This window comes from Phodopus roborovskii, unplaced genomic scaffold (genome assembly GCF_943737965.1).
Source record: "Phodopus roborovskii unplaced genomic scaffold, PHOROB, whole genome shotgun sequence".
Classification (NCBI taxonomy): Eukaryota; Metazoa; Chordata; class Mammalia; order Rodentia; family Cricetidae; genus Phodopus; species Phodopus roborovskii.
The window spans coordinates 5,113,657-5,137,177 of record NW_026125506.1 but is presented as its reverse complement, the minus strand read 5'-3'; the positions used below and the strand labels follow the sequence as shown (position 1 = coordinate 5,137,177).

At 48.5% G+C, this 23,521-nt stretch overlaps 1 protein-coding gene across 1 annotated transcript in view; it reads right to left on the bottom strand.

Annotated features, from left to right (window-relative positions):
• Positions 1-23,521, bottom strand: part of Cit (citron rho-interacting serine/threonine kinase) — a 162,097-nt gene that overhangs the window by 107,335 nt on the left and 31,241 nt on the right. Inside the window, exons 6-8 of the mRNA XM_051176511.1 lie at positions 22,911-23,001; positions 14,398-14,601; positions 12,892-13,045 (exon numbers count right to left, since the gene is read on the bottom strand). Of these exons, the coding sequence (XP_051032468.1) occupies positions 12,892-13,045; positions 14,398-14,601; positions 22,911-23,001 (449 nt within the window). The remainder of the gene's footprint in view (positions 1-12,891; positions 13,046-14,397; positions 14,602-22,910; positions 23,002-23,521) is intronic.

Below are 23,521 nucleotides of genomic sequence, written 5' to 3'. Positions count from 1 at the left end.
GGCTAGTTTCTCAGACTGGGGATGCTACTACTTCACTGTGCGGAACTCAATCTGCGATACCTTCAGAGTATTCAACTGGTCATGAAGAACTGACACATTTAAAAAAAGGAGAAGAGGAGACCACCAGGCGTGGTGGGCGCGTGCCTGTATCCCACAGCTTGGGAGGCTGAGGCAGGAGGATTAAGGCTGACAAGGACTACACAGGTAGATTTTATTGTATTAGGAAAAAAAAAAAAAGACAGCAAGAAAGGATGAAGAAAAGAAAGAAAGGGAGGAGAAAGGGGGGACTAACCCACTCCTACTAAACTCTTAAGTCGCCAATCTGAGCGACAGATTGCTGTATTGTACGGAGATGAAGGGCAGCTAGCAAGCACCGTGTCACAGAGGACAAAGTAAAAAGCGCATGATAATGCCACAAGCCAAGAGCACGTCTGGACCACGCTTGATCATGTTCAACTAATGTGACACAATCAGAGGCGCTTTCAATCCATGATGTCCTGCCCTTCAATGGACAAAGTGGATCCTATGCTAACAAATGAAGGGAGATTGAAAGGAAAGCGGTAAGAAAAATAAAAGCCATCTTAGCTCTATGATGAACTCAGGAGGCTTCGAGAGCAGTGAAAGGCTGACGGCATCACTTAGGGGTCGGGTAGGAAGCACCGGGGACTGGATCTCTAGAGCTGGCTAAAAGCCATCTGTCTTCAGGAGCTGAAGTGGGAAGAAGACGTACTTTGAAAAAAGCCAGTGGTTGGAGCTGTGGCCCAAGAAAGCTACGGGAAAGGAGGCTGACGTTGAAGAGGGGACCCTGAATTGAACTAGATTGGAGATAGTATCAGGGAAGGTCTTAGCGGACTGGACAGACGCAATCTTATAGGAGTCACGGTCTGAAGGGGTCAGGGCTAGAATTCTGCCCGTGTGACGTGACAGTCCGCTTGACCGATTCCACACTCGGAAAGCGGGCAATAGCTCAGAGAGGGACGACGTGGTTGATGAGCAGGGAAACCCCGGTGGCGGCTGCAGGGGCAGAGACCTTAGGGACATCTGATGGTGAGCCCTTACCGTGAGAAAAGGGGCTGGGATGGAAAGATGAAAAAGACAGCCAGCATGTGAGCTCTCCTGGGAATTCAGCCCATGAGAAGAGATGGCCCTCCTTACCCAGAGCCTCAGACCCCGCCCCCTGACCTCTTTCTGTTGGGTGGAGAGCAGTGAGGATGTGTCACTCAGTGACACATTATTATACAAGAAATTCAAGAATCTGACAGAGCAGGTCCAAGTAAGTCTTACATAAAACGGACTTCGCTGCTTGCACTCCTCCTAGAGACTTTAAGGCAACATTGTTCTGGTGATCAATTTTTTGCCATGCTGTCTTAGGGATAAATAAGGAAGTTAGCATTGGAAAAAACATGCTTCAATCAATTGATCAATCTAAGGAATGCTGGCACCTGCCTGCTAACAGCTAAACCAATATCCTCTCAGCTGGTGACTGTAATGGATCTGCGAATTTGGGTGTTCTCATCTACCATAGCCCAAGGCCATGTCCCTCCTCCAAGTCTGCTTAATATTGAGTGCTTAGGGGCTGGGCAAATGGCCCAGTGGTTAACAACACCTGGTCCTTCCAAAGGTTCACAGCTCATTTCAAGCACCCACCATCGAGTGGCTCACAACCACCTGTAACTCTGGCTCCAGAGGATCTGACGCCCTCTGCTGGCCTCTACAGGCACATACACTCACATGTGCACGCACGCACACGCGCACACACACACACACACACACAAAATCAGTACACCCAGACACAGAAATAGATAATTAAAAATAAAACAAATCAGGCTGGAGAGGTGGTGGCTTGCTGATTGAGAGTCCTCTTCCAGAGGACTCAGGTTCGATTCCTATCACCCACAGCAGCTGACATCCGTAACTCTAGCCCGTCACTGTAACTGCAGTTCCAGGAGATGCAATGACCTCTTCTCACCCCCTCGGGCACAGATGCCCATGCAAGGAAAACACCCATACACATAAAATGAAGTGTTTTAAAAATGAATACATCTTTTAAAATACGAGGCATTTTGTGATTGACTTGCACTTTCCCAAAGGCTTATATGCCTGGAGATGTATTCCCCTACTTCTGGGGTACAATTATACCAGATTTCTTCTCTATAGATTGAGTTTTCCTCCCCCTCCCCCTTGGCCAGGAGTTCAGCAATCTCCCAGCCACCTACGCTAGGCTAGAAAACCTCAAACGAGGGACATTTCCAGTTAAGAGTCAGGCTGCACTTCCCTGCAGGCCTGGACCTCTGTCAGGACACATTTCAGAAGGGAGGGTGCTTCACAGCTTCCACGCCCTTGGGTCTGTCACCCCAGCAACCCTCACTCGCAACAGTCCCCCCCCCCCAAATCACCCACACCCAAGAGCACTGACGGGCTTTGGTCTTTGCTGCCCTCTCTACCTCAGTATCTGCAGCACCTAAAAGTTTTTACCCACCCTTTTGGAGACAGGGTCTCACTCTGCAGCCTTGGCGGGCCTGGGCTCACTGTGTACACCAGGCTGGTCTTGAACTCAGTGCCCACCCCATCGGCATCCTGAGTGCTAGAACTAAAGGCCTGTGCCAACACACCTGGCTAGAGCTTTTTACCCTTAAAATGTTTATTATAAACCAGAAATCTGCACCCCCCAAAAGTACCTAAGAAGTAAATGAGGCCCGCACATGCCCATCGTTCAGCTCCAACCTCTCATGGCATTCCACTCCACCTCCACCTGGCCCAGAAGCCATACCCACTGCTCCTGCAGCGGGAAGCTCTAGTCCAGGGTTCCCATGGCGCTATGCTGACGCGAAGGAATGGGAAAGTCCCTGTTGATGGGGTTGGCAGCTATACTTATCACGGTGTTCAGTAAGAACATCCTTGGTCTCTGCCCACAATAGCACTCCCAGCTAAACAAAAATGTCTTGAATACCGCCATGTTCACTACCAACTGAAAACTACTACTCTACAGATAAGGAGCCAGAAGAGTAAGTACCAGACCTCGTGCCCTACTGAGGTGAGGGACACAAATCCAGACTGTGGGAGTTATCTGAAGGACAACGAAACAGCTTCATTGCCAAGTCAATGTCATGAATATATATACATATGAATGTTCAGAAGGTCGTGTGTGTGTGTGTGTGTGTGTGTGTGTGTGTGTGTGGTTACAGCCAAAGGCCAATGTCAATGTGTCTTCCTAGGTCACTCTTTACCTTAGGTCTTGAAACAGAGTCTATCACTAACGCTGGAGCTTCCCAGCTTGGCTAGACTAGCTGGACAGCACATTCCGGGGATGGTCCTGTGTCCACCTCCCCAGCACTGGGATTACAGCAGCATGTCAAGTCTGGTTTTTTGCATCCAGCTGGGATCCAAGCAGGTCCTCCTGCTTGCATAGCAAGCAGTTTACCAGCGGGGGCCCCCTCCTCAGACCTCAGACTGTTTAAATGGGAGGTTACCTCTACAGCTGATTAGACCGCGATCCGAATGACTCCGGGTCCAACTGTTGAGAACATTAGGGAGTCTCACGGGGCAACCACTGTGGCAAAGTTAAACCTCTCCAAAAGCTAAACCTTCTGTTCTGTCCCTGCTTTAGTCCGGAGCGATGAATGCATGCGTCTGCAGACTGGGGCCCTCGCGAGAAGAGCGACCTTATTTCACGGGGCCAAAAACTGGAGACAACCCAAATGTTCACCGGCAGGTGTCGAGATATCCATAGACGCCCCCAACAATAAAAGCCATGAACTACGACTCGTGCGTCTGCATGGAGGGATGAGAGACGGCTGGCAGTACACATTGTATGACTCAGTTCACACGGACTCTAGAAAATACAGGCTAAACTGCTCGGTCTTGAGATTCGTTCTATTGTTTCTAGGGACAAAGGAAGGGATGGGGGAGGATGGAAGAGAGAGCCACAGGGCACATAAAGTTTTCAGGATGTCAGGCATGCTTGTTTCCTTAAGGCCGGTGGTGACTTCACAAGTCTACGTGTATAACAAAGTTTGAGCATCTATTATTGCTCAACAGAGCTGTGCCCAACTGTTGGGAGGTCTCCCGCTCTCTACCCTGTCCCGGCTAGGGAGCAACTGCTCCCCCCATTTCATCCTGCAAGGGGCAAGTATTAGACAAACACGCCCAGGCGCCTCCTCAGTCACCCCTGGCCACATTCCCCAGAGCTGAGGGATCACTGACCGTGCATTGCTGGGAGGCAGGACTGTGCACCTCACACGATCCCTGCTCAACACCCTTCTTCTCCTGCCTGCATGCAGGCCTGGCATGCGCTCAGCCAACTGGCCGCTTTCGTCCTTGCTCCCAGAGTTCCCTGCAGCAAGGCCAACCCGTCTATGGAGGAAAGTTTAGCAATCTTCTGTAGGATGGGCAAACTTGTCAGCATCCAAGACCACTGGACACTAACATCTGGGGGGAGGGGTGACAGGCTTCTGCATGCGTCCCTTTGAAAGTCAGGAAGGGCTGTCTTTGGCCCCAAACTACTACAACCGCTGAGGTTGAGGCTCCACTACAGGGGTGCGTAGAGCCGGCCACATTTATTTTCTCTGAAGGAACACACTGGAGCCATCTTCAAACTGCCAGCCGTGGACCACCTGTGCCTTCCACTTTGTCCCCATGGTGACATCTCATGTGACTCCCAACTGTCCCCTTTCATTCCATCCAACCTTCACCCTCAGAAAATGAGCGTGAATGCAATCAACACACTTCATAGAACTGATTGGGAAGTTGGCTGCTGAACAGCGCCCCAGATGTTTAATATAATTTTGATTTGATGGCCAAATCATTTCCATGCTTGCTCATTTAGGAAAGGGCTTTCGGCAAGCGAGAGCTGAATGGTGGGGGACTCCAGTTTCTGGGCTCCCTAACAAGCCTATTCTCATCTCCCATCTTCTCTGTGGAAGAGCATTATCCTATCTCATTTAGAACTGATCCAGTTGAAATCTGGCACCGTACCACTGGCTTGGGCGGAGAGGCACAATAAAATGCATGAGTCATGGAGGGGTGCACTTTGAAGGGGTACAGTTCATCTTATCACAGGGGGCTTTATTCACGGGGAAGCCGGTGGGGACATTCCCCAAAGGTCAGTATTTGGAAAGCCTAGACCACCCTAGGCTTGCACTCCTCATGAAGTAGGACTCTCCTCCTATTGGTCCCTGTGACTCTTGCTCAGGCCACCAGGAAGCTAGACTTCCAGATCATTCTTCCTCAGCAACAAACTAAGAATTTCCTCATTCTGACCAGAACCAGTATTTTATTTCCGGAGCTGGATGTACCCTATACCCAGATCGCCACACCCACTCCACCTTAACACTGCAGGTGTCTCTAGAATAAATTGTCTCTGTTTATGACGTAGGATATATACTTTTAATATCTCTGGATGTGGCCTCCAAGCTCACGTAGAGGAGAAAAGGCTATAATCCTAAATTCATAAGCATTTAGCCCCCCTTAGCTTATTTTTTCCTCTTACTCACTTAACCCTCTAAAAACAGAACACCCCCCAAGAGGCGCATAAATATTCCCGCATATTCCCTGAGAGGCTATTCTGTACCCGTTCATCATGCCTTCTCCATGCTCTGGCCAGCTGGGTTCCTGCATCACTCTATGGCAGCCCACCCTCTCCCTAGCTGCCTCCTCCCAGCTGCTGATACCCAAGGGGCCTGCTTTCCTCTTCCTCTCTTCCTCCCTCCCTCCCTCTTGTCTCCACACAGACTGAGACTGGCAGAGGGACCATGCCTAGCACAGGAGACCACCTCTGCCCTCCTCCTCGGAGCTGGCACCTGGCTCAGGCAATGGGAACTCCAAACCTAGCAGCTTTTAGACAGGATGAAACCACACGAGCGATCCCGTCATGACACGTTCACTGTAGAAATTGCGCTATCCTACAGGGAAACCGATCAAGTACAGAAATGGAGACAAGTGTTAAAACCACACGGGGATTCTATATGAGAGGAAGACAGGCGCTGTCCCTCCCCAGAAACCGACATCAGGGCAGGGGTCTTATAAACCTCTGGCTTCACTCTTTTCAGGGATATACGAAAATAGCCTGCTAATAAGAACGCCTAAATTTTTGTTTTGTTTCAAGCCAGGGTTTCACAGAGTGGCCCTAGCTGTCCTGGAACTCACTCTGTAGACCAGGCTGGCCTTGAACTCAGAGATCCAGCTGCCTCTTCCTCCCAAGCACTAGAATTAAAGGTGTGCGCCAGCACCGCCTGGCTGAACACCTGAATTAGTAAGAAGCAGAACAAAGAAGATGCCATCTAGAGTATAGGAGGCAATGATGTCTTATATCACCATAGAATAGTCCAGAAAGTTCATTGGCGACTAGACATGGGATAGGAGACATTATTGACTCTACAACTGTCTGTATCAATTAGTTTAGTTTACATTTTTTTTTAGATTTATTCTTATTATATGTGCATGAGTATTTTGCCTGCATGTATGTATGTGTATCACATGCATGCCTGGTGTCCCAGGAGAAGAAGGAGTCTGATCCTCTGGAACTGGAGTTAAGAGACTATTCTGAGCTACCACATGGGCACTGGGAACCTAACCCACATTCTCTTCAGGAGCAACAAGTGCTCCTAACTGCTAAGCCATACTTCCAGGCCCTTGTATCTATCGCTCAAAACATCCACCATTCCAGCATTCTCAAGGTAAACAAAAGCAAAAGAGATAATGTTTTATTTGGTGGTATTTTAGATGGTGTTGGGGACCATCACCATCCTCACTACCTCAGGCCTCTGAGATAGTAAATTACTGCCTCTTAAGAAGTAAGCAGAATGTTTAGCAGAGCATTCCTAGATACAGACTTGCGGTTTTACAGCCAGTTAAAGAATAGCTCGGGATATTCCTCCTGCTGCAGCTTTCCAGCCAGATTAGTTCAGGGCATTCCTTCTGACCCTTTCACCCTGCCCACTTGCAAACCCTGCTCACATCCTGCCCATGGTCTTATACAAGCCTCCCCTGAGAAAATAAAGTTTGGCAGCTTGATCAGACTTGTCCCTTACCCTTCGGTTCCCCTAGGTGTCTCCCAGATTGCCGTTGACTGCCCTGCGGGGGTCGGGGCAAGATGGTATGGTAGTACATACTTATAATCCCAGCCCTTGGGAGCCTGAGGCAGGAGGATCATGAATGTGAGGATGGCACAGGATACCTAGTAAGGCTCTACCTTAATAAATAAATAAACAGTAAACAGCCTTCACAAACAACATAAAATAAAAGTAAAGAGTGTAGAGTTGGAAAGGCCTGGATTCGGTTCCTATCACCAACAACTACATGGTTTGTGACCTTCACTACGGGCTCGTGTCTTCAAGCCCCAGGGTTGTTATGTGTATTGTGGGAGTCATTCTAGGAATTAACTGACTCATTGGAGGGTGGCGGAGAAGCAGAAGGACCAGTAAGAAGACACACAGTCTGCTTGCAGAGCCCTGGCACATAGTAGGTGCTTAGTGTTCTGATAGAATACTTGCCTTATAAATATTAATGAGGGGCATTTAACCCATCCTTCATTAACAGGAAACGAAACAACCGTAAATGGGAGAGAGAAGCAAATTCCCTTTTGCCATCAGATGAAGAAGAAGTCACATCTTGAAGGATGAGAGAAAAGCTTTACATTCCCTCCCCAAAGGTATAGCAGAAAATCCAACAGTTTTGGGCCAGTGAGATGGTTTAGCAGCTGGTGCTTGTGGCCAAGCCTGTTGACACCTGAGTTCGATTCCCAGGACCCACAAGGTGAAAGGCTCCCACCAGTTGTCCTCTGACCCCCCACCCAACCTCCACACACACACACATGCTCATGTAAACAAATAAATGTAATTGTTTTTTTAAATTAAGCCAACAGTTCTAGGTGGTTACATCCTCCATGGGAATCCTTAACCAGAAAGCAGCTCCTCTCACCCTGAGCCTGGAAGTCAAAATGAGGGAGACCCACAAAGATGAGCAAGAAACGCTAAGCCTGAGACAGCTAATGTTTCTCTTCCTCCATAGCTTTGTAAGCTCTAATGTGCACAGTGATCACCGAGGGATCTTATTAAAGCACAGCTTCTGACTTAGGACCGGGTCTCCGCATCTCTAACAAGCTCCCAGGCGATGACAATGCTATTGGTCCATGGACCGCAACCCGAGCAGAAAAGTCCTACTGACATCTGTCTGGCAACAGTTCCCGACTTATTAGCAACAGCAGTCTTGGGGGATTAACACTACTGGAGTATCATTCTTCCTCCTGAAAATTCTCAACTGGGGGCAACTGTGTCCCTTGAGTCCCCCTCAAGGGACCGTGAGCCATGTCTGGAGACGGGTTTTTTTGAATCTCACAACTGTAGCAGGGAAATGCAAAATGACAACCTGGGTAGAGGCTGGGGGCGACGAGAGAGTCACTGCAATTCACACGCAGACCTGTGACAAAAACAAACAAAAAACAAAAAAACCACCTGGCCCCAAATGTCTCTACAAGAACATCGTGTTCTCTGCCATGCACCTGAGGCTACACATGCTAATTATAAAAGCAAGCCGGCGACCCAATGTCCTTTCCCAGGTTAGCTCTGAGACATGAGGGATCCCTGTAAGGGGAGAAGGGTCTCCAGGTCTGTGTTTTGTCGAAGGGCAGGCATGAGTGGTTCCGTGATCCAGCTGGGAAACCTGCAGAGCAAGAAACCTTAGGTCTAACAACTAACTGTTCAGGACCACAGCTCTGTTCATGCTTATCCAGGACTCCAAGCTCCAGGCGGGCGGGCAGGCGGGCGGGTGTTCAGACTCGTTCGCTCACGTGGGGCTGAGGACCTGCCTCAGCGCCTTGCGTACCACAAACACTCACATGCCAGACTCCATCTAGCAACTTCCAAAGTTACTTCAACTCCGAACATTCTCAAATAGACCAGGGTGGGGGGGGAGCGATAAAGGGTGCTCTCAAGTGCCATGCCCATTTGCTGACTCACGGTATTATCTGCATCTGGAAGGTATATCTACAACCCAAGGGTTTTGAGGCAATCCTGCAATACTGTGTCACGTATTGGAATACCTTGTACTGGGTTAGAGTGAACGCAGCCTACACTGCTAAGAGAAGAAGATACAGGATGCCGTTTACTTTACACAAAAGATTTTCCAGAACTGTCCCTCAGTGATGGGTAAAGCACGGAATCCCGCCTCTTCAGCCAGATGCGCCAACCCATCCCACAGTATGCCATTCAGCATGGGCTCACCACCGAGTCACTGCTGGATCCAGACAGAATGTACTCTCTGCTAGCAAATGCACAGACCTGGAGAACCGGGAGGACTTGGCAAAGGACCCCTCCGTGTAGAAAACAGTGACAGTGTGACTCGTGACTCAAGAGAGAAGGCTCGCTGTGTCAGGAGTGACAACCAGCGACGCTGCTTCTCCAGGACGCCAGCCAGAAACACTCAAGGAGAATCCACGGCCATCTCTCGAATTTACGCCGTCCACGCCATCCATCAGGAGACGCAAGGCTTTGGGTGAAAGGTGTTAAGTGTGCCAGTTCCACTGGGGGAAGTTATTTTAAAAGACGTGCTCTGGGACAGTGCAGGACAGAAAACCTTCCCACTGACAGGAGCAGAGGGAGGTCAGGGGACAACACTATGAAAGTGGAGAGCTCTGATTGGCTCCCAGGACTCTAGAAAAATCAAGTCAGGTTAGGATCAGAACCTAAGCATTGGAATGGCGCCACCCAGGGCAGCGGTTAGGGTTCCGGAGCCCCTGGAGCGCAGCCCTAAAATAATGACGAAAATAAGCGGTGAAAAATACAACCTAGCGGAAGGCTGGGAAGGGGGCATCAGAGTACGGGGTGCCTGGACACCCGACAGCATGGCAGTCACTCCTCACACAGTCTTGGGTTTGCTGGGGGGGGGTGGGCACCCCTGAACTGGATCAGGCCCCAGGTCACGTGCTATTGCCCAGGACAACTCCAAGGGGCAGGACCCCGGAGAGCAAGCAGAGCAAGCCTCAGAGCCAAAGCAGAAGAAGCGAGTCTTCGCTCACGCCCAGTTCCGCCACGTCACTCACCAACTAGCCCGGACCCTTCTCAAGCTGCATTCTTGTGTCGCGCCAGGACCACCTCTCCAGGTAATGCCTTTCCCGCGATTATTGCCGGCTGTGTTAAGCAGTGCTTGCTTTCATTGGTTACAACAAGGAAAAGGAGAACTGGGGGTGAAGCGGCAGAGAGGCTAATGTCACTTTCATCGAGGGACATGTTTGGGGGAAGCAGAAGCGTTCAACAGCGGTGGGGACCTCAGCTCGGGGAACCTGACGCCTGCCTGCAAGGGTTCTGTGCGCATGAGAACCCTGTGTGCTTCTGAGAGACAAAGGCGTAATTCGTGTTAGAAAACCGTGCTAACCATTTGGAGCACGGGCTACGCTGATTCACAGGGCCCCGAGCGGACTGCAAACACACAGAGAGGAGAAGAGAAAAACCCGCCGGCAGGCAGGGTCCGGCAGGCCGGCTCCTGCACACGCATGGGCATGGGTTGGAAATCCTGGTGAAATCCGTGAAAAGTCCCAAGCTTAAATAATGATACCATAAGAAAAACTGGGTATTGACAAGCGGGAGGCTGCTCGGGAAGAGCTCTCCCCAGTCGGGGCAAGGAGGTGAAAGGCCCAGAGACCCTGCATCGACTCTGCCAACTTTTCTGCAGGCCCCACAGCACAAGACATAGGGTGACTGAAACTGAAAGAAACTGAGTCTTTTGGAGCCATTAACTACACTGGGAGCCGGCGGTCAACGAAAACCATGCACATCTCTATGGTTCCACCCTGTGTGTGTGCACGTGTGTGAGCAAGCGCAGGAGGCCACAGACGCCGGAGAGCGCATGGGCTCCCCTGGAGCTGGGGTTACAGGCAGCAGTGACCTCCTGCCGTGGTTCTGGGTATGAAACCCAGGTCATCTGGTCCTCTCTCGGGGACTGAGCCGCCTCCCCAGCCCTGGCTCCACCGTCTGAGTCAGCAGCACTGGTGTCCAATTCTCTACGACCTCTTTACTGCACTCACGGACACACACCTGCCACATACATATATACACATAACTACAAGTGAAATAAAACCTCTTCCAAAAGGCACCGGAGGGAAGCCCTGTCTAGGCTGAGCACACCCCACTGCTGCTTCTGGTCACTGACTCCCTGAACAGAACAGCATTTCCTATCAGGTGGCAGAGGTCGTCCAGGCGTGACTTATAGACGATACAGGAGTGTGTTAATCCAGTAGATGCCAGTGATGTGTTGATTTAAGATAAAGATGAACTTGGGCAGCCTCAGATTTGGGTATCCAAGAGGAACGGGGATTGTCTCCGGAACTATCCACCCCCCCCACCGCACCCCACCCCCGCAGCAGGGAGGGCAAACTCATAGCAGAAACAACATCAATGCCTACCAAAACACAAAATAAAGTTACTCAGATAATTAACCACCATTCACCAACTTACCTAAGTGGAAATGTGTTGTTAGGCATAATTAGCAGGCTCATGCATAAAAACATTAATTGCTTGTTCAAGAAGATGAGATGAAAAGGCAAGACAAGAAAAGATTTAGAGCTTGAATAGCATCTAAAGGATACTCTATCAAATCTTTCTAAAAGTGTTAATGGGAAGAATGAAAACATATTACTGATTAAAAAGTCTCACCTTTGGAAATTTGGAGGGAACTGACTGAATACTAAAAAAACAAGCCTCTGTGCATGGCTACCAAAATGCTATGGGTTAGGCCACAAATGTCTCTTTTAAAAGGCCATGTGCAGAAAGCTTGGTCATCACACTGTGGCCCTCCTAGGAGGTGGTGGCACCCTTGTAGGGAGGGCCTAGTGGGTCGAAGTGGTGTCACATGACCCTAAAGAGGCTGAGACCCAAGCCCCTCCCTCTTCTTGCTTCCAGCCATCATGGTGCACTGAGCTGCCCCAGGCCCAGACCAGAGCAGAGAGACCGTGGGCTGAAACCTAGGAAGACCATTCGCTCTAATAAACTGTTTTCCACCTCCCTCGGCAAAAAGTTTCAGATTTTAGAGTATTCAGTTTGGGTTGTTTTTTTTTTTTTTTTTTTTTTTTTTTTTTTTTTGCTTTTTTTTTTGTTGTTGTTGTTGTTTGTTTTTTGATTAGGGAAGTTCAACCTGTAATCACAGCGCAGCTCTAATCACAAGCTCAGACCTGACACCTAAAAACAGCTTCCAATTCCCCACCTCCCATCAGCACCAAAAATAAATACACCCAACACTACCACTCAAATTTGTGCTGAGCACTGGGCCAGGTCATGGGGTGACCTTCAATCAACAACAACAACACACACACAAATGTTTTAAAGTCTTCAAGGCAAAACCACCGATTCATAAACAAACAAATAAATAATTAAATAAATAAGCAAGCAAACATGGTTCTTGGTGGTATTGACGATAAATCGGATCCCTGTTCCTAATGAACTGATTCAGTTTATACTGATTATACAGTTGTAACTGAGTCTCTGGATGCATTCAGTGCAGATCTGACATGTGTGTGAGCGCAGATGAGCATCACAGAGGGAAGGACATGAACACAGCCAGCTATCTATGGTTCCATCCCAGACATGGCCCCTCACAGAGCCCCAGCTGCCCAATATCAACATCAAAAAGATTCTGAGGACAAAATAACCGGGTCTGTGTTTCCTCTTGGAGGAAACTGTCAAACCGAGAGACAACCCAACCCCTGAAGGCCACCATTTGCAACTCTAACTTCAGAAATGCTCTGGGAGGGGCCCACTTCTGTGCAGACGATTATTAATCAAAGACAGCTGCATCCTTAGCTCTTTCTACGGCTGTAAACAATTAAAGCCGTTATGTCAATTTCAGACTTCCTCACAGTACTGCTCCATCCCGATCCCAGCTGAGGGGGCACGCTCTACTTACAGTTCCGAATGTTATTCCAGTCGGTTCTGGCAAAGAAGGGGTGACAGCAGAGACCCTCAAACGTCAGTCTCTCTTTCTGGACACACAGCAAACTCTGAATCAGGTCTAGGAACTCACTGCTAACTTTGGGCTCATCCGGAAACTTCAAAAAACGCTATTCAAAAAAAAAAGAAAAAGAATTTTTTTTTAAATTATTTCTTTAGCAGCGATTCAGTTTATGTCCTGAAGTGGAGAGAGACTTTCTCGTACATGCTCCTAAAATAAGTGGCCTGCACACGTCAATAGACCTAGTTCTTTTGTTGGGGTTCAAGGCCCTTCGTGGCTTGACCCCTGCTTCCCTCTCCTCCTGTCTAATCTCCCCCCCCCCCCCCGTTGTGCAAAGGTAGCGGGCTATTTCAGGGCTATCCCTGCGCATCTCATGCTGTTCTCTGGGCCCAGAGCGCCTCCACCAGCCACCTCCCCCTCCCTCGCCCAGCTCTCCCTGGCTACTTTCCCGTCTGACATTCCCTTCCACATGCTCCCTCTGTACTCCATTTTTTCCTGCTTGCTTTTGGGTTTGTTTTTTTTTTGGGGGGGGGTGTTGGAAACAGGGTTATCAGATAGCTCAACTCAAAACACAGCCAAGGATTCACCTGCCTCCACCCACCAAAGGTGTGCCCCGCTCTGTAGGGTTGTGGTATGCTCTGGGTTCTGAGGGATGGTGGGGAGGTGGGGAGGATGCGGCCCCTCATCACTGCTGATGTGGTACCCCATGGTCCTGAGTACAGTTCTGTCAACCCTGACTCCCTGAACTAGCACACTGAAATGGAGGCTGGAAATGAGTTCCAAGAGTTATCTAGAGGGAAATTTCAACTCAAGCCTCAGTAACAGTGTTTGTACATTTTTTAAAAAATATGTATGCATCAACCATTCCAGGAAAATGAAAATTGGATGAGTTACAAAATCCAAGGGAATGAGGCCTCTTTTCTCCTTGAAGCTGAAACTAAAAAAATGGGTTCATCATGTCCTTTAGAAACGGGCTTAATTGAGTGCAAGTAAACGTATAGGAAAGCGGTTTTAATTCTACTTAATAGGTGTGTGTGTATACACAAGCGTAGGTTGCTTCGGTTCTAACTAATCTGCTCACTTCCTCCCCACTTGGGAATCATGGGCTGCAGAGCCTGGCAGTCTGTGACAGTTCAGGCCTTTCGCTCAGCCCCATCCTGCATGGTCTCTTCATCAGCGAGTGAGGTGGCCATGCCTACCTCCCAGGGTTGTTTGAAAGAGACAGGAGCCAATAAGCTATCTCACCGATGCCAAGACTCACGCTTATGCATGGTTAGCAACTCTGAACTCAAGATGTGCTTCACAATCAATAAAACCACGGAATTAATATGGCAGCCGTTTTATCCCTTTTTAGCGCTACCGAAAATGCCGAGGTGCCCTCATGATGGCGGACAGCTGTGATGCCCAGGGGAAGGGTAGGCTTCCCCCTCAAAGGCAGCTTCAGATTCTAAGTGCCTTCACCTGGAAGTTCATGATGTTGTTGAAGGTGCGGGCGGAGGTCCCCTCGGTGAATGGGGTTTTCCCGTAAACCATCTCATAGGCCACCACTCCCACTGACCACCAGTCACACTCCAGGCCACAGGTGCCTCTTCGTTCCTCGTTCAGCATGGTCAGCATCTCGGGAGCCATGTAGTCTGGGGTCCCAATGGGGAGCTTGGCATCCACCTAGAGACCCGTGAATACAACAGCACACGCGCGCGGTTACCCTCCAGTTGGTGCCAACACCTGCGTCACATGCTAACCGGTTTGCCAATGACTACCTGTCCCCACAGGCACTTACTTATTTTATATGCACTGGTGTAAAGGTGTCAGATCCCCTGAAATTAGAGTTACGGTTGCGAGCTGCCACACAGGTGCTGGGAATTGAACCCAGGTCCTCAGGAAGAGCGGCCAGAGCTATTAACCACTGAGCCATCTCTCCAACCCCAAGATAGAATTTCTTGTACTCAAAAACAAAATATATACATATAAAAATGGCAAAGTTGGGCTGGGCAGATGACCCAAAGTCCTAAGTTAAAATCCCCAAGCCCACCTTAAAAAAAAAAAAAAAAAAAAAACCAACAAAACAACAAATTACCTATAATCCCAGCACTGGGAAAGCTCATATAAGAGGACCCCAGGGCCTTGCTCCTAGCCAGACTAATCAAATGGTGAACTCCAGGTTCACTCAGAGACCCTGCTTCAAAATATAAAGTAGAGAGTAGTAGGAGACCCTGTGTTGACCTGTGGCCCCTACATCCATGCACAGACACAGGCAAGCACACTCACACATACCACTCCTGCAGAGAGAGAGAGAGAGAGAGAGAAGGAACAGCAAAGCCTAAACATGGCTCTACGATATAGGATCAATCTATTAACGAAAAGCTGGAGTCTAGCTGTCAACACAAAAACAGCATGAAGTCAGGCTACATCTCAAGTCTGGAAACAAAAAGTGGAAGGTGACCTGGGGACCGGCTCCTACTTCAGGACTGCTGCAGGGCGCAGTGTGCCCAGTATCCCACAGGGGCCGCATGTCAGTGAGGTCACCTTTCTCCTTTGCTCCTGTGGTGCTCTCACTGTATGGAAACCAGGTCCCTCCAACCAACCCACCACAGCCGGAGCTGCCCCTGGCAAAGGCAGACCAGGGCACTGCAGGAAGTCTTCCAATGCAGCCAGCCAAAGCATAATCCCCGACAGGGACCATCCTCATCTGCTAAGAGTTTCTGTTTCAGTGTTTAATGCCTTTGTTTCCTGAAATGATGCTGATCAAAGATTAGATCCCCTGACCCTCACTAGGGGATCCAGCAAGTCGGCAGCCCCTTTGATCTTCAAAACTGTTTTTCAAGTTTTACTGAGCATGAAATGTGACAGTCTGAGGACACCTGTCTACCCTCCTGTCCATCAGAGCAGAGGGGCCTGACTTGAGAGAGCAGTGTTGACCAATGCCCTGTTACTCACAGCGTTTATGACCTTCCCACAGTCACCAGTTAGACAGTGGAGAAAATTCAAACAAAACAAAACTCATCATCAAAGGATTGAAAAGTGTCCCAGTGGAACTCAGAGACCTGGGGGTATAGCCACACCCACTTAAGGGTGGGGCCTTGAGTCAAGAGAACAGATTTAAGCTGGGCGTGGTAGTGTAAGAGTTCTGTTCCAGGCCACCCTGGGCTTATATAGTAAGACCTACTGAAGAGGAGGAAAAGAAGGGGACAAGGAGGACAAGGAAGATGGGGAGGACGGGGAGGACGAGGAGGAGGAGGAGGACCAGGAGGACAAGCAGGAGGATGAGCGGGGGATGAGCAGCAGAAGAGGAGGAAGGCAGCGATGACAAGTTTGCTTTGCTTTGATTTCAGTTTTGAGAGGCAGGGGGACACTACAAAGCCCCCTCCTCAGTGGTGGGGTCGGATGAGGTTCTTAGCCATGGCGTCAAGCTTGTCCACCCTCCCACCCAAGAAGTGAGGATTTTCCTGTAATTCTCTACTTACGTATGTGCGTGTGTGTGTGTGTGTGTGTGTGTATGAACAACATATAAAACATTCCCGTGTGTGTGTATATGAACATATAAAACACTGCTGTGTGTGTATGAACATATAAAACACTGCTCTGTGTGTATGAACATATAAAACACTGCTGTGTGTGTATGAACATATTGCTGTGTGTGTATGAACATATAAAACACTGCTGTGTGTGTATGAACATATAAAACACTGCTGTGTGTGTATGAACATATAAAACACTGCTGTGTATGAACATATAAAACACTGCTGTGTGTGTATGAACATATAAAACACTGCTGTGATTACCCCATTCCTCCTTTTCACGTGTACATATAACAGGAATAAGCTTTCACACTTTCTCTCATGTGCTTACAGACGCACATACACACGCGTACATACAGCACAGGAATGCTGAAATCATTCCTGTGAATCTCCGTTTCCTCTCCTCCAACCCCTCTCCTCAGTGCCAGGTCTTCCTGGCCTCCGACACAGAAAGCGGGGTCATGACGGCACCTCCAACATGGCGCACTTCACACAAGGACCCATTTGAGAACACCCACAAGTCACAGCGCGTGAGAAACACCAGGCAGGCCTGTGCTGGAGGCAGCGAGGTGACTTAACCTTGAATCCAAGAGTAGCTGGTGCGGCAGCAGTGTGGGCCCCGGTGACTTAACGCCTAGCTCTCTTGCAAGCACGGGAACCGCACAATTGTCAGAGGAACATCTGTGGTTGGGGTCTATTTTACTGCTACGTGGTGTGTTCTAGAATATTCTGCCCTCCTCCTTTGCAGCTGACGGGACATGATCACTTGTTCACATCCAACGAGCTGACAAGGGCCAAGTTTATTAGGATGACCCAATCAGAGGGCATGAACTGTCAACGCCTCATTCCTAGACTGTTAACCAGAGTCAGATAATGACCCTGTGCATATTGTACTTACATGTCCACGCTGGAAAGCTATGAAAGCACACCTGCCTGCTGGCACCACCTCCGTGGGTGCAGCTTAACCCTGTGTTTTTCAGCAATTAACAGAGACTGCCGAGTCACTGACCTCCAAGCAGCACCCGGTGGTCCCAGTGATTTCACTCTTTTCTGACAGAAGCTCAGCAGCTGGCCTGGGTGAGATATCCCAGGTGACCTAGGCACCCCAGGGGCACAAAAGGCCCTTCTGACAGGGTCTGGAAAAATGAAGAAAGTTCATCGGGGGACCCAGGAGCAAGGGCAGAAATGTCTGCCACGGTTTAGCGGAGGAAGGGGAGATGAAGGGAAAGGGAGGGAGTGGATGGGGGAGAATCGGAGTAACTGGAAATTCAGCAGAGTCTTTTAAAAATGAAAAGGCCCGGTGATGGTGGCGCACGTCAATAATCCCAGCACTCGGGAGGCAGAGACATGTGCGTTTCTGAGTTCAAGGACAGCCTGGGTTACAAACAAGTTCCAGGACAGCCTGGGCTACACGGAGAAACTCTGCCTATAAATAAATAATAGATGAATGGGTGGGTGGGTGGAAGGATGGATGGATGGATGGATGGATGGATGGGTGAATGAGTGAATGATGGGTGAATGAGTGAATGATGGGTGAATGAGTGAATGATGGATGAATGAATGATGGATGGATGAATGATGGATGAATGAGTGAATGATGGATGAATGATGGATGGATGAGTGAATGATGGATGGAAGGATGGATGGAGGGATGGATGGAGGGATGGATGGATGAAGAGGGGGGTGGAGAGACAGTTCCATGGTTAAGAACTCGTGATGATCCTGCAGAGGATTCGAGTTTGATTTCTAGCATCTACATCAGAAGGTTCACAACCACCTGTAACCTAGCTCTGAGGGAATCCAATGCCCTCTCCTGAACACAGCAGGGACTGTACTCAGAATTTTAAAATAAAATATGGGAGGTAAACTATTCTCATCTTCCTCTCAAACCATCACCATAAAAGGCTGGAATGTGAAACTATTTAAACAACTTGCTCTACACACACACACACCACACACCACACACACACACCACACACCACACACACACACACACACACACACACACACACACACACACACCACTGTAGAAGTAGACAGATATTTTTGTTTCTCTAAGTCTGGCTTTAGGGCTGGGAAAACCAACATTACCAGAGTGTGAGCCTGGCAGAGGGGATGGAGGGAGAGGGAGGGCAGAGCCACAGGAGTGACTTCTGTATATGTATAACATATGTGTGTGTCTGTCTATGAAAACACAAGAGAGAATAGGAACTCTACAGGAATGGAAGAAACCTTTGCTCCTGCTAAGTCACACCGAGGGTCCTGAGGTCACTGAGCACGTGGTCCCGCTGACTAAGGTAAAATACAGGACAGCTGACTTCTAAATAAGAAGCCAGAGATAAAGACAACAGGAAAAAAACTCAACGCTTGGAAGATCATAGACATCCAGAATGCAAGGGAATGAAGGAAGTCGGTGGACTCAGAGGCAGCACACAGGAAGTTAGCAAATACTCATTGGGGGCCACCCTTCTCTGCATGTGTTGAGTAGGGGCCACAGGACAGCTTGGGTATCTTCAATCACTTCCTACCTTGCTTACTTTTGGTACGGTCATGTGGGAGGAACACGCACAGGCAAGCACACATACCACAGCACCGAGGGTGTGGAGGGCATAGGTCAACCTGCAGTACTCCCCTTCCTCCAAGTGGGTCCTAGGGATGGACCTCAGATACAACAGCAAACACCCTTACCTGCTGAGTCACCGTGCCAGCCCTCCACCTTGATTCTTAAGCCAAGATCTCTCACTGAACCTGGAGCTCACGCCTTCAGCTTGCCTGGCTGACAACCAACCTCAGAGATATCTGTCCCAGCCTCCCCAGCTCTGGGATTTCACGTGGGATTGAACTCGAGGCCCCGTGCTTACCTGACACACCCTTTACTAAATTAGCCATCTCCACAGCCCACAGACTGTGTTTTATAGTATAAAGTACAGAAAACAAGTAGAACCTATGTTAGGCCTAAGAGGCACCGTCCAACACAAACACGTTCAGCTGTGTGCTCACGATTAACCAAAAAGACAAACCAATTTTAATTCTATATCCTTACTTGCTCTGGATTGAAAATTATTTCTCTTCTACAATTATTTCTCTTTATATTTAAGACACTGCTAGAGGGGCTGGGGAGATGTTCAGTGGGTGAAGGGCTTGTAGTGGAAGCCGAAGGACCCGAATTCTAGGTCCAGAATCCATGTAAAGCCAAGCATTCCTACCATGAGACTCTGGGTAGAAACAGGAGAGTCCCCAGGAACCCATAGGCCACCTAGCCTGGGAACAATGAAGAGAACCCAGATCAAACAGGAAGAGACACTGAGGGACACTGGAGGTTATCCTGACTTCCACATGTGCATACACATACACACATGCACACGCACTCACACACACAACTACACACACGTGCGCATGCACACACGCACACTCACACAGACATGAGATAAAACACTGAAAATGTATTAAACTTGCCCTCATCTGCTTTTCACACTCTGGCCCTAAAAGCACGGGAGGAGAGGAACACAGTGCTCAAGGCCTGTCTGAGCACCGTCTGCTGGACTAAAGCGAACCAAAGAATCTCCTGTCTGGGGTGAAGGCTGCTACAATTAGAACTCTTAAGGCGTTTTGAAGCACCACAAGATAAACATAAAGACCTCTCTAAAGAGAGGAGCTCCACCTGGCTGCAGGGTCAGGGTCAGGGATGTACTTTGTTCGTTTGTTTTTAGACAAGAGCTCACTATGGAGCCCTGGCTAGCCCAGACAGAACTCACTATGAGGACCAGGCTGGTCTGTAACTCACAGAGATCCTCTTGCATCTGTTTCCTGGGTGCTGCTGGCATTAAAGCCTAAGCCGCCATTCCGGACTAAGGGCCTTACTCTTCGCTGCTCTTTATTTACGGAGCAGAAGTGATAAATCATAACCCTGCTTTTTCCCGTGGGCTATTCTTACTGCAGACACATATTGCCAAGTTTAATTATTTCCCTGACGCTTTTTAATCTACAGTCACCGTTCTTAACCCACGGTCGTTTTCTTCCCTCTGCCCCGGGGACTCTGGGAATACTGGAGACATTTGGGACTGTCGTAACTGAGCGGAAGGGTGGTGTTTGGATCCAGCCGAGTAGAAATCAAGGATCCGGTTAAACATCCAATAACGTACAGCTTAGCTCCCCACAACGGAAGACATATCCAAACTCAAATGGCAACGGTAGAAAGGTTACCCTGTCAGAGTAGAAACCTACACTATAATTCTTTTTTTCTAAGAACGTTAGTTTATAACTGTCACTGATAGATTAGTTTCTGAACCCTATGAAAGATATGCTATTTGATTTGCCCCCTGTGCATTACTCCACTAAATTCCATGTCTGAGCTCTCATGTCTTTTTCTAACTGCTGATGGCTTGGATGGGAAGCGAAAGTGCCATGGACAGGAGCTCAGGGTCTCACCCCATGCAAAGTGCATTCTCCACCGCTGAGCTGCACCTCAACTCCCATTAATTTTTATTTTTATTTATTTATTTCAGGGGAAGGGAGTTACAAGACAAAGCTTTTCTGTGTAGCCCTGGCTATCTTGAAACTCACTCTGTAGACCGGGCTGGCTTCCAGCTCACAGAGATATGCCTGCCTCTGTCTCCACGAGACAGACAGACAGACACACAAACACACCCACACAAACACACCCGCCAGCCCCAGCACAAGTGCTGGGATTAAAGGTGTGTGACAGCTAACTTTTTTAAAAAGTATTACATACAAATTTATAAATAAACTTATGAAATAAAATGTTTCCCTGAGGTTTTTTTCCCAAACATCCTTAATGCTATTTACTGTGGAATATAATACATAAAATGACTAGATTCTAGAATTCTTTCCAGAAACTTCTGTATTATGCTTATTAATTTAGTTTGTGGGTGTGTGCACATGCCACCTTGTACACGTTGTCAGAGGACAACGTGTACAAATGAGCTGGATGCTCTTCCTTCTTCCACATGGGTCCACATGGAACTCAGTTTATCAGAGACAACAGGGAATGCCTTAATACACTGACCCATTGCACCAGCCCCTGGTTACATAATTCTTAATAAATAAACTATAGGACTATCACCGGAGGGACCGGAGACACCGCAACTGTTAGCATTTGCTGCTCTTCTAAAGGACCCAAGTTCGAATCCAGTACCTAACCCAGGCAGCTCACAACACCCTGGAACTTCAGCTTCGAGGGAACCAATCTGTCGGGGCCTCCTCTGGCCTCCTCTGGCACCCACACGTGGCACATTCACAAGGGCACAGACACACAAGTAAAGCCAATAATCATAAATCTTAAAAAAAAAAAAAAATGGCGCTTAAGGGTGGAAGAAAAAAGTAACGCTGGAGTTGAGTTTGAACTGTGTCAAGATTCTGTTTTTCTAACGGCCTAAATGCCAAGTAAGTTACCTGGAGAAGTTCTCAGGGCTACAGAACACACAGGCCAGATTCCAAGGTGCACAGAGTTAATGCAGCTCTAAGCCCTTTCCTAATATCAACCTAATAATATCCACCTTTCCCAGAGGAATCTGGGGATGAAAAAGTAATTTTACATATTGTCCTTCATATAAAGGACTTAAGTCTCAGGCCTGCGAGGCGTTCTGAAGAGTGCTTGCTCCAGCCTCCGATTTTATGCATTTTAAGTAGATTCTGTGTCTTCTGGAGAGAGGATGAACGGCTGAGTTCCCCAGGATTTGCCTGAGTCACTGAGTGGCTCAGTGGTGAAATTGAGCTTATCACTTAAGTCGACTTTCCCCTCAGACAGACCCCTTCTACATGAGTGACCTTGAAATTCACATTTTAGGATGAGCCAAATTTATTAGAGGGTTCTACATTCTTTGTCTTTGTAACTTGGTCATCTTTCTTGAGAGTAGCCTCAGTGTTGATCTGCTCCTCTCCTGGCTTCCTAACCAGCTCGGGAAACACAGTTTAATTTCTACCAAAAGCCCAAGACTTGAAAATCAGTTTTTGATGCTTCAAGGTATTTAGTTCAAACTCTCCAGTAACTAATTTCAATTTTGCTGCATATGAAGAACAGTTAAGAAAAAGAAGGTCAAATATCACCAAAATATTTAAAAGTAAACTAGGTGATGTAAGAGAAAACTGTCTCTGTAGGAGATAAGGGGAAAGAAAACGAACATCCCCCATTTTGTGTTGAATGAAAACATAAGAACACTCAAGACTGTGGTCAGGGTGCTCGCGGGTGTAACAAAAGGGTGCCGCGGTGTGGGGACACCTCTGCATCCCAACCCTGCCCCCACTCCACAAGTGTCAAACACTGACAGCCGCGGCTCCGAAATGCCACTCCCCACTGCTGCCCCACATCCACCAGATCCACGAGAGCCCCAGAATGTTCTGTAGCACGCCCCTTCCCCCTCCCCCTCCAGCCTCCCCCCTCACCCCACCCCACCCCACCCCCCCACCCCCCGTTGGCTCATGCCGTTCTCTAATCACCTTATTTGAATTCATTTTAGCAGCTGACCCAAAATCCACCAGCTTGATGTGTCCTGTTCGGTCAATGAGGATGTTCTCGGGTTTGATGTCTCTGTAAGAGAGAGTCAAGGCCTTACGTCAGCGTTGTCTTTGTGCTGGTCGATGAGCGCACCTCGGGTCTCAATTCAGCCAAAATTCTCAACTCGTGTGCTGTGCTACGCAGACCTTCCCTAATGGTAGATAGGGGTGACTAACACACATCTTGAAAAGTTAATGTTTTTAAAAGGGAGGGAGAAAAAGCAAATGCAATGTTTGTTATTAGATGGATGGGTGGTTTCTACCAGAGGCTCACACTTTCATAGTTCAATAACTAAGACTGGAAAACCTAAAAAACTCACCGAGGTCATGTGGTTCACAAATGGAAAAATCTTTTATCCCAAATTCTGCATCCCTAACGTGTGTGTGTGTGTGTGTGTGTGTGTGTGTGTGTGTGTGTGTGTGTGTGTACACGATCTATATCTATCTCTGTATGATTCTGAAGTTAGGAAAGGATGTGAGAGACACCTGGGGTCAAAGACTTCTGCGGAATGTCCTTGCAACTTCCGAACGCTAGCGGTAAAAAGTACTACCTG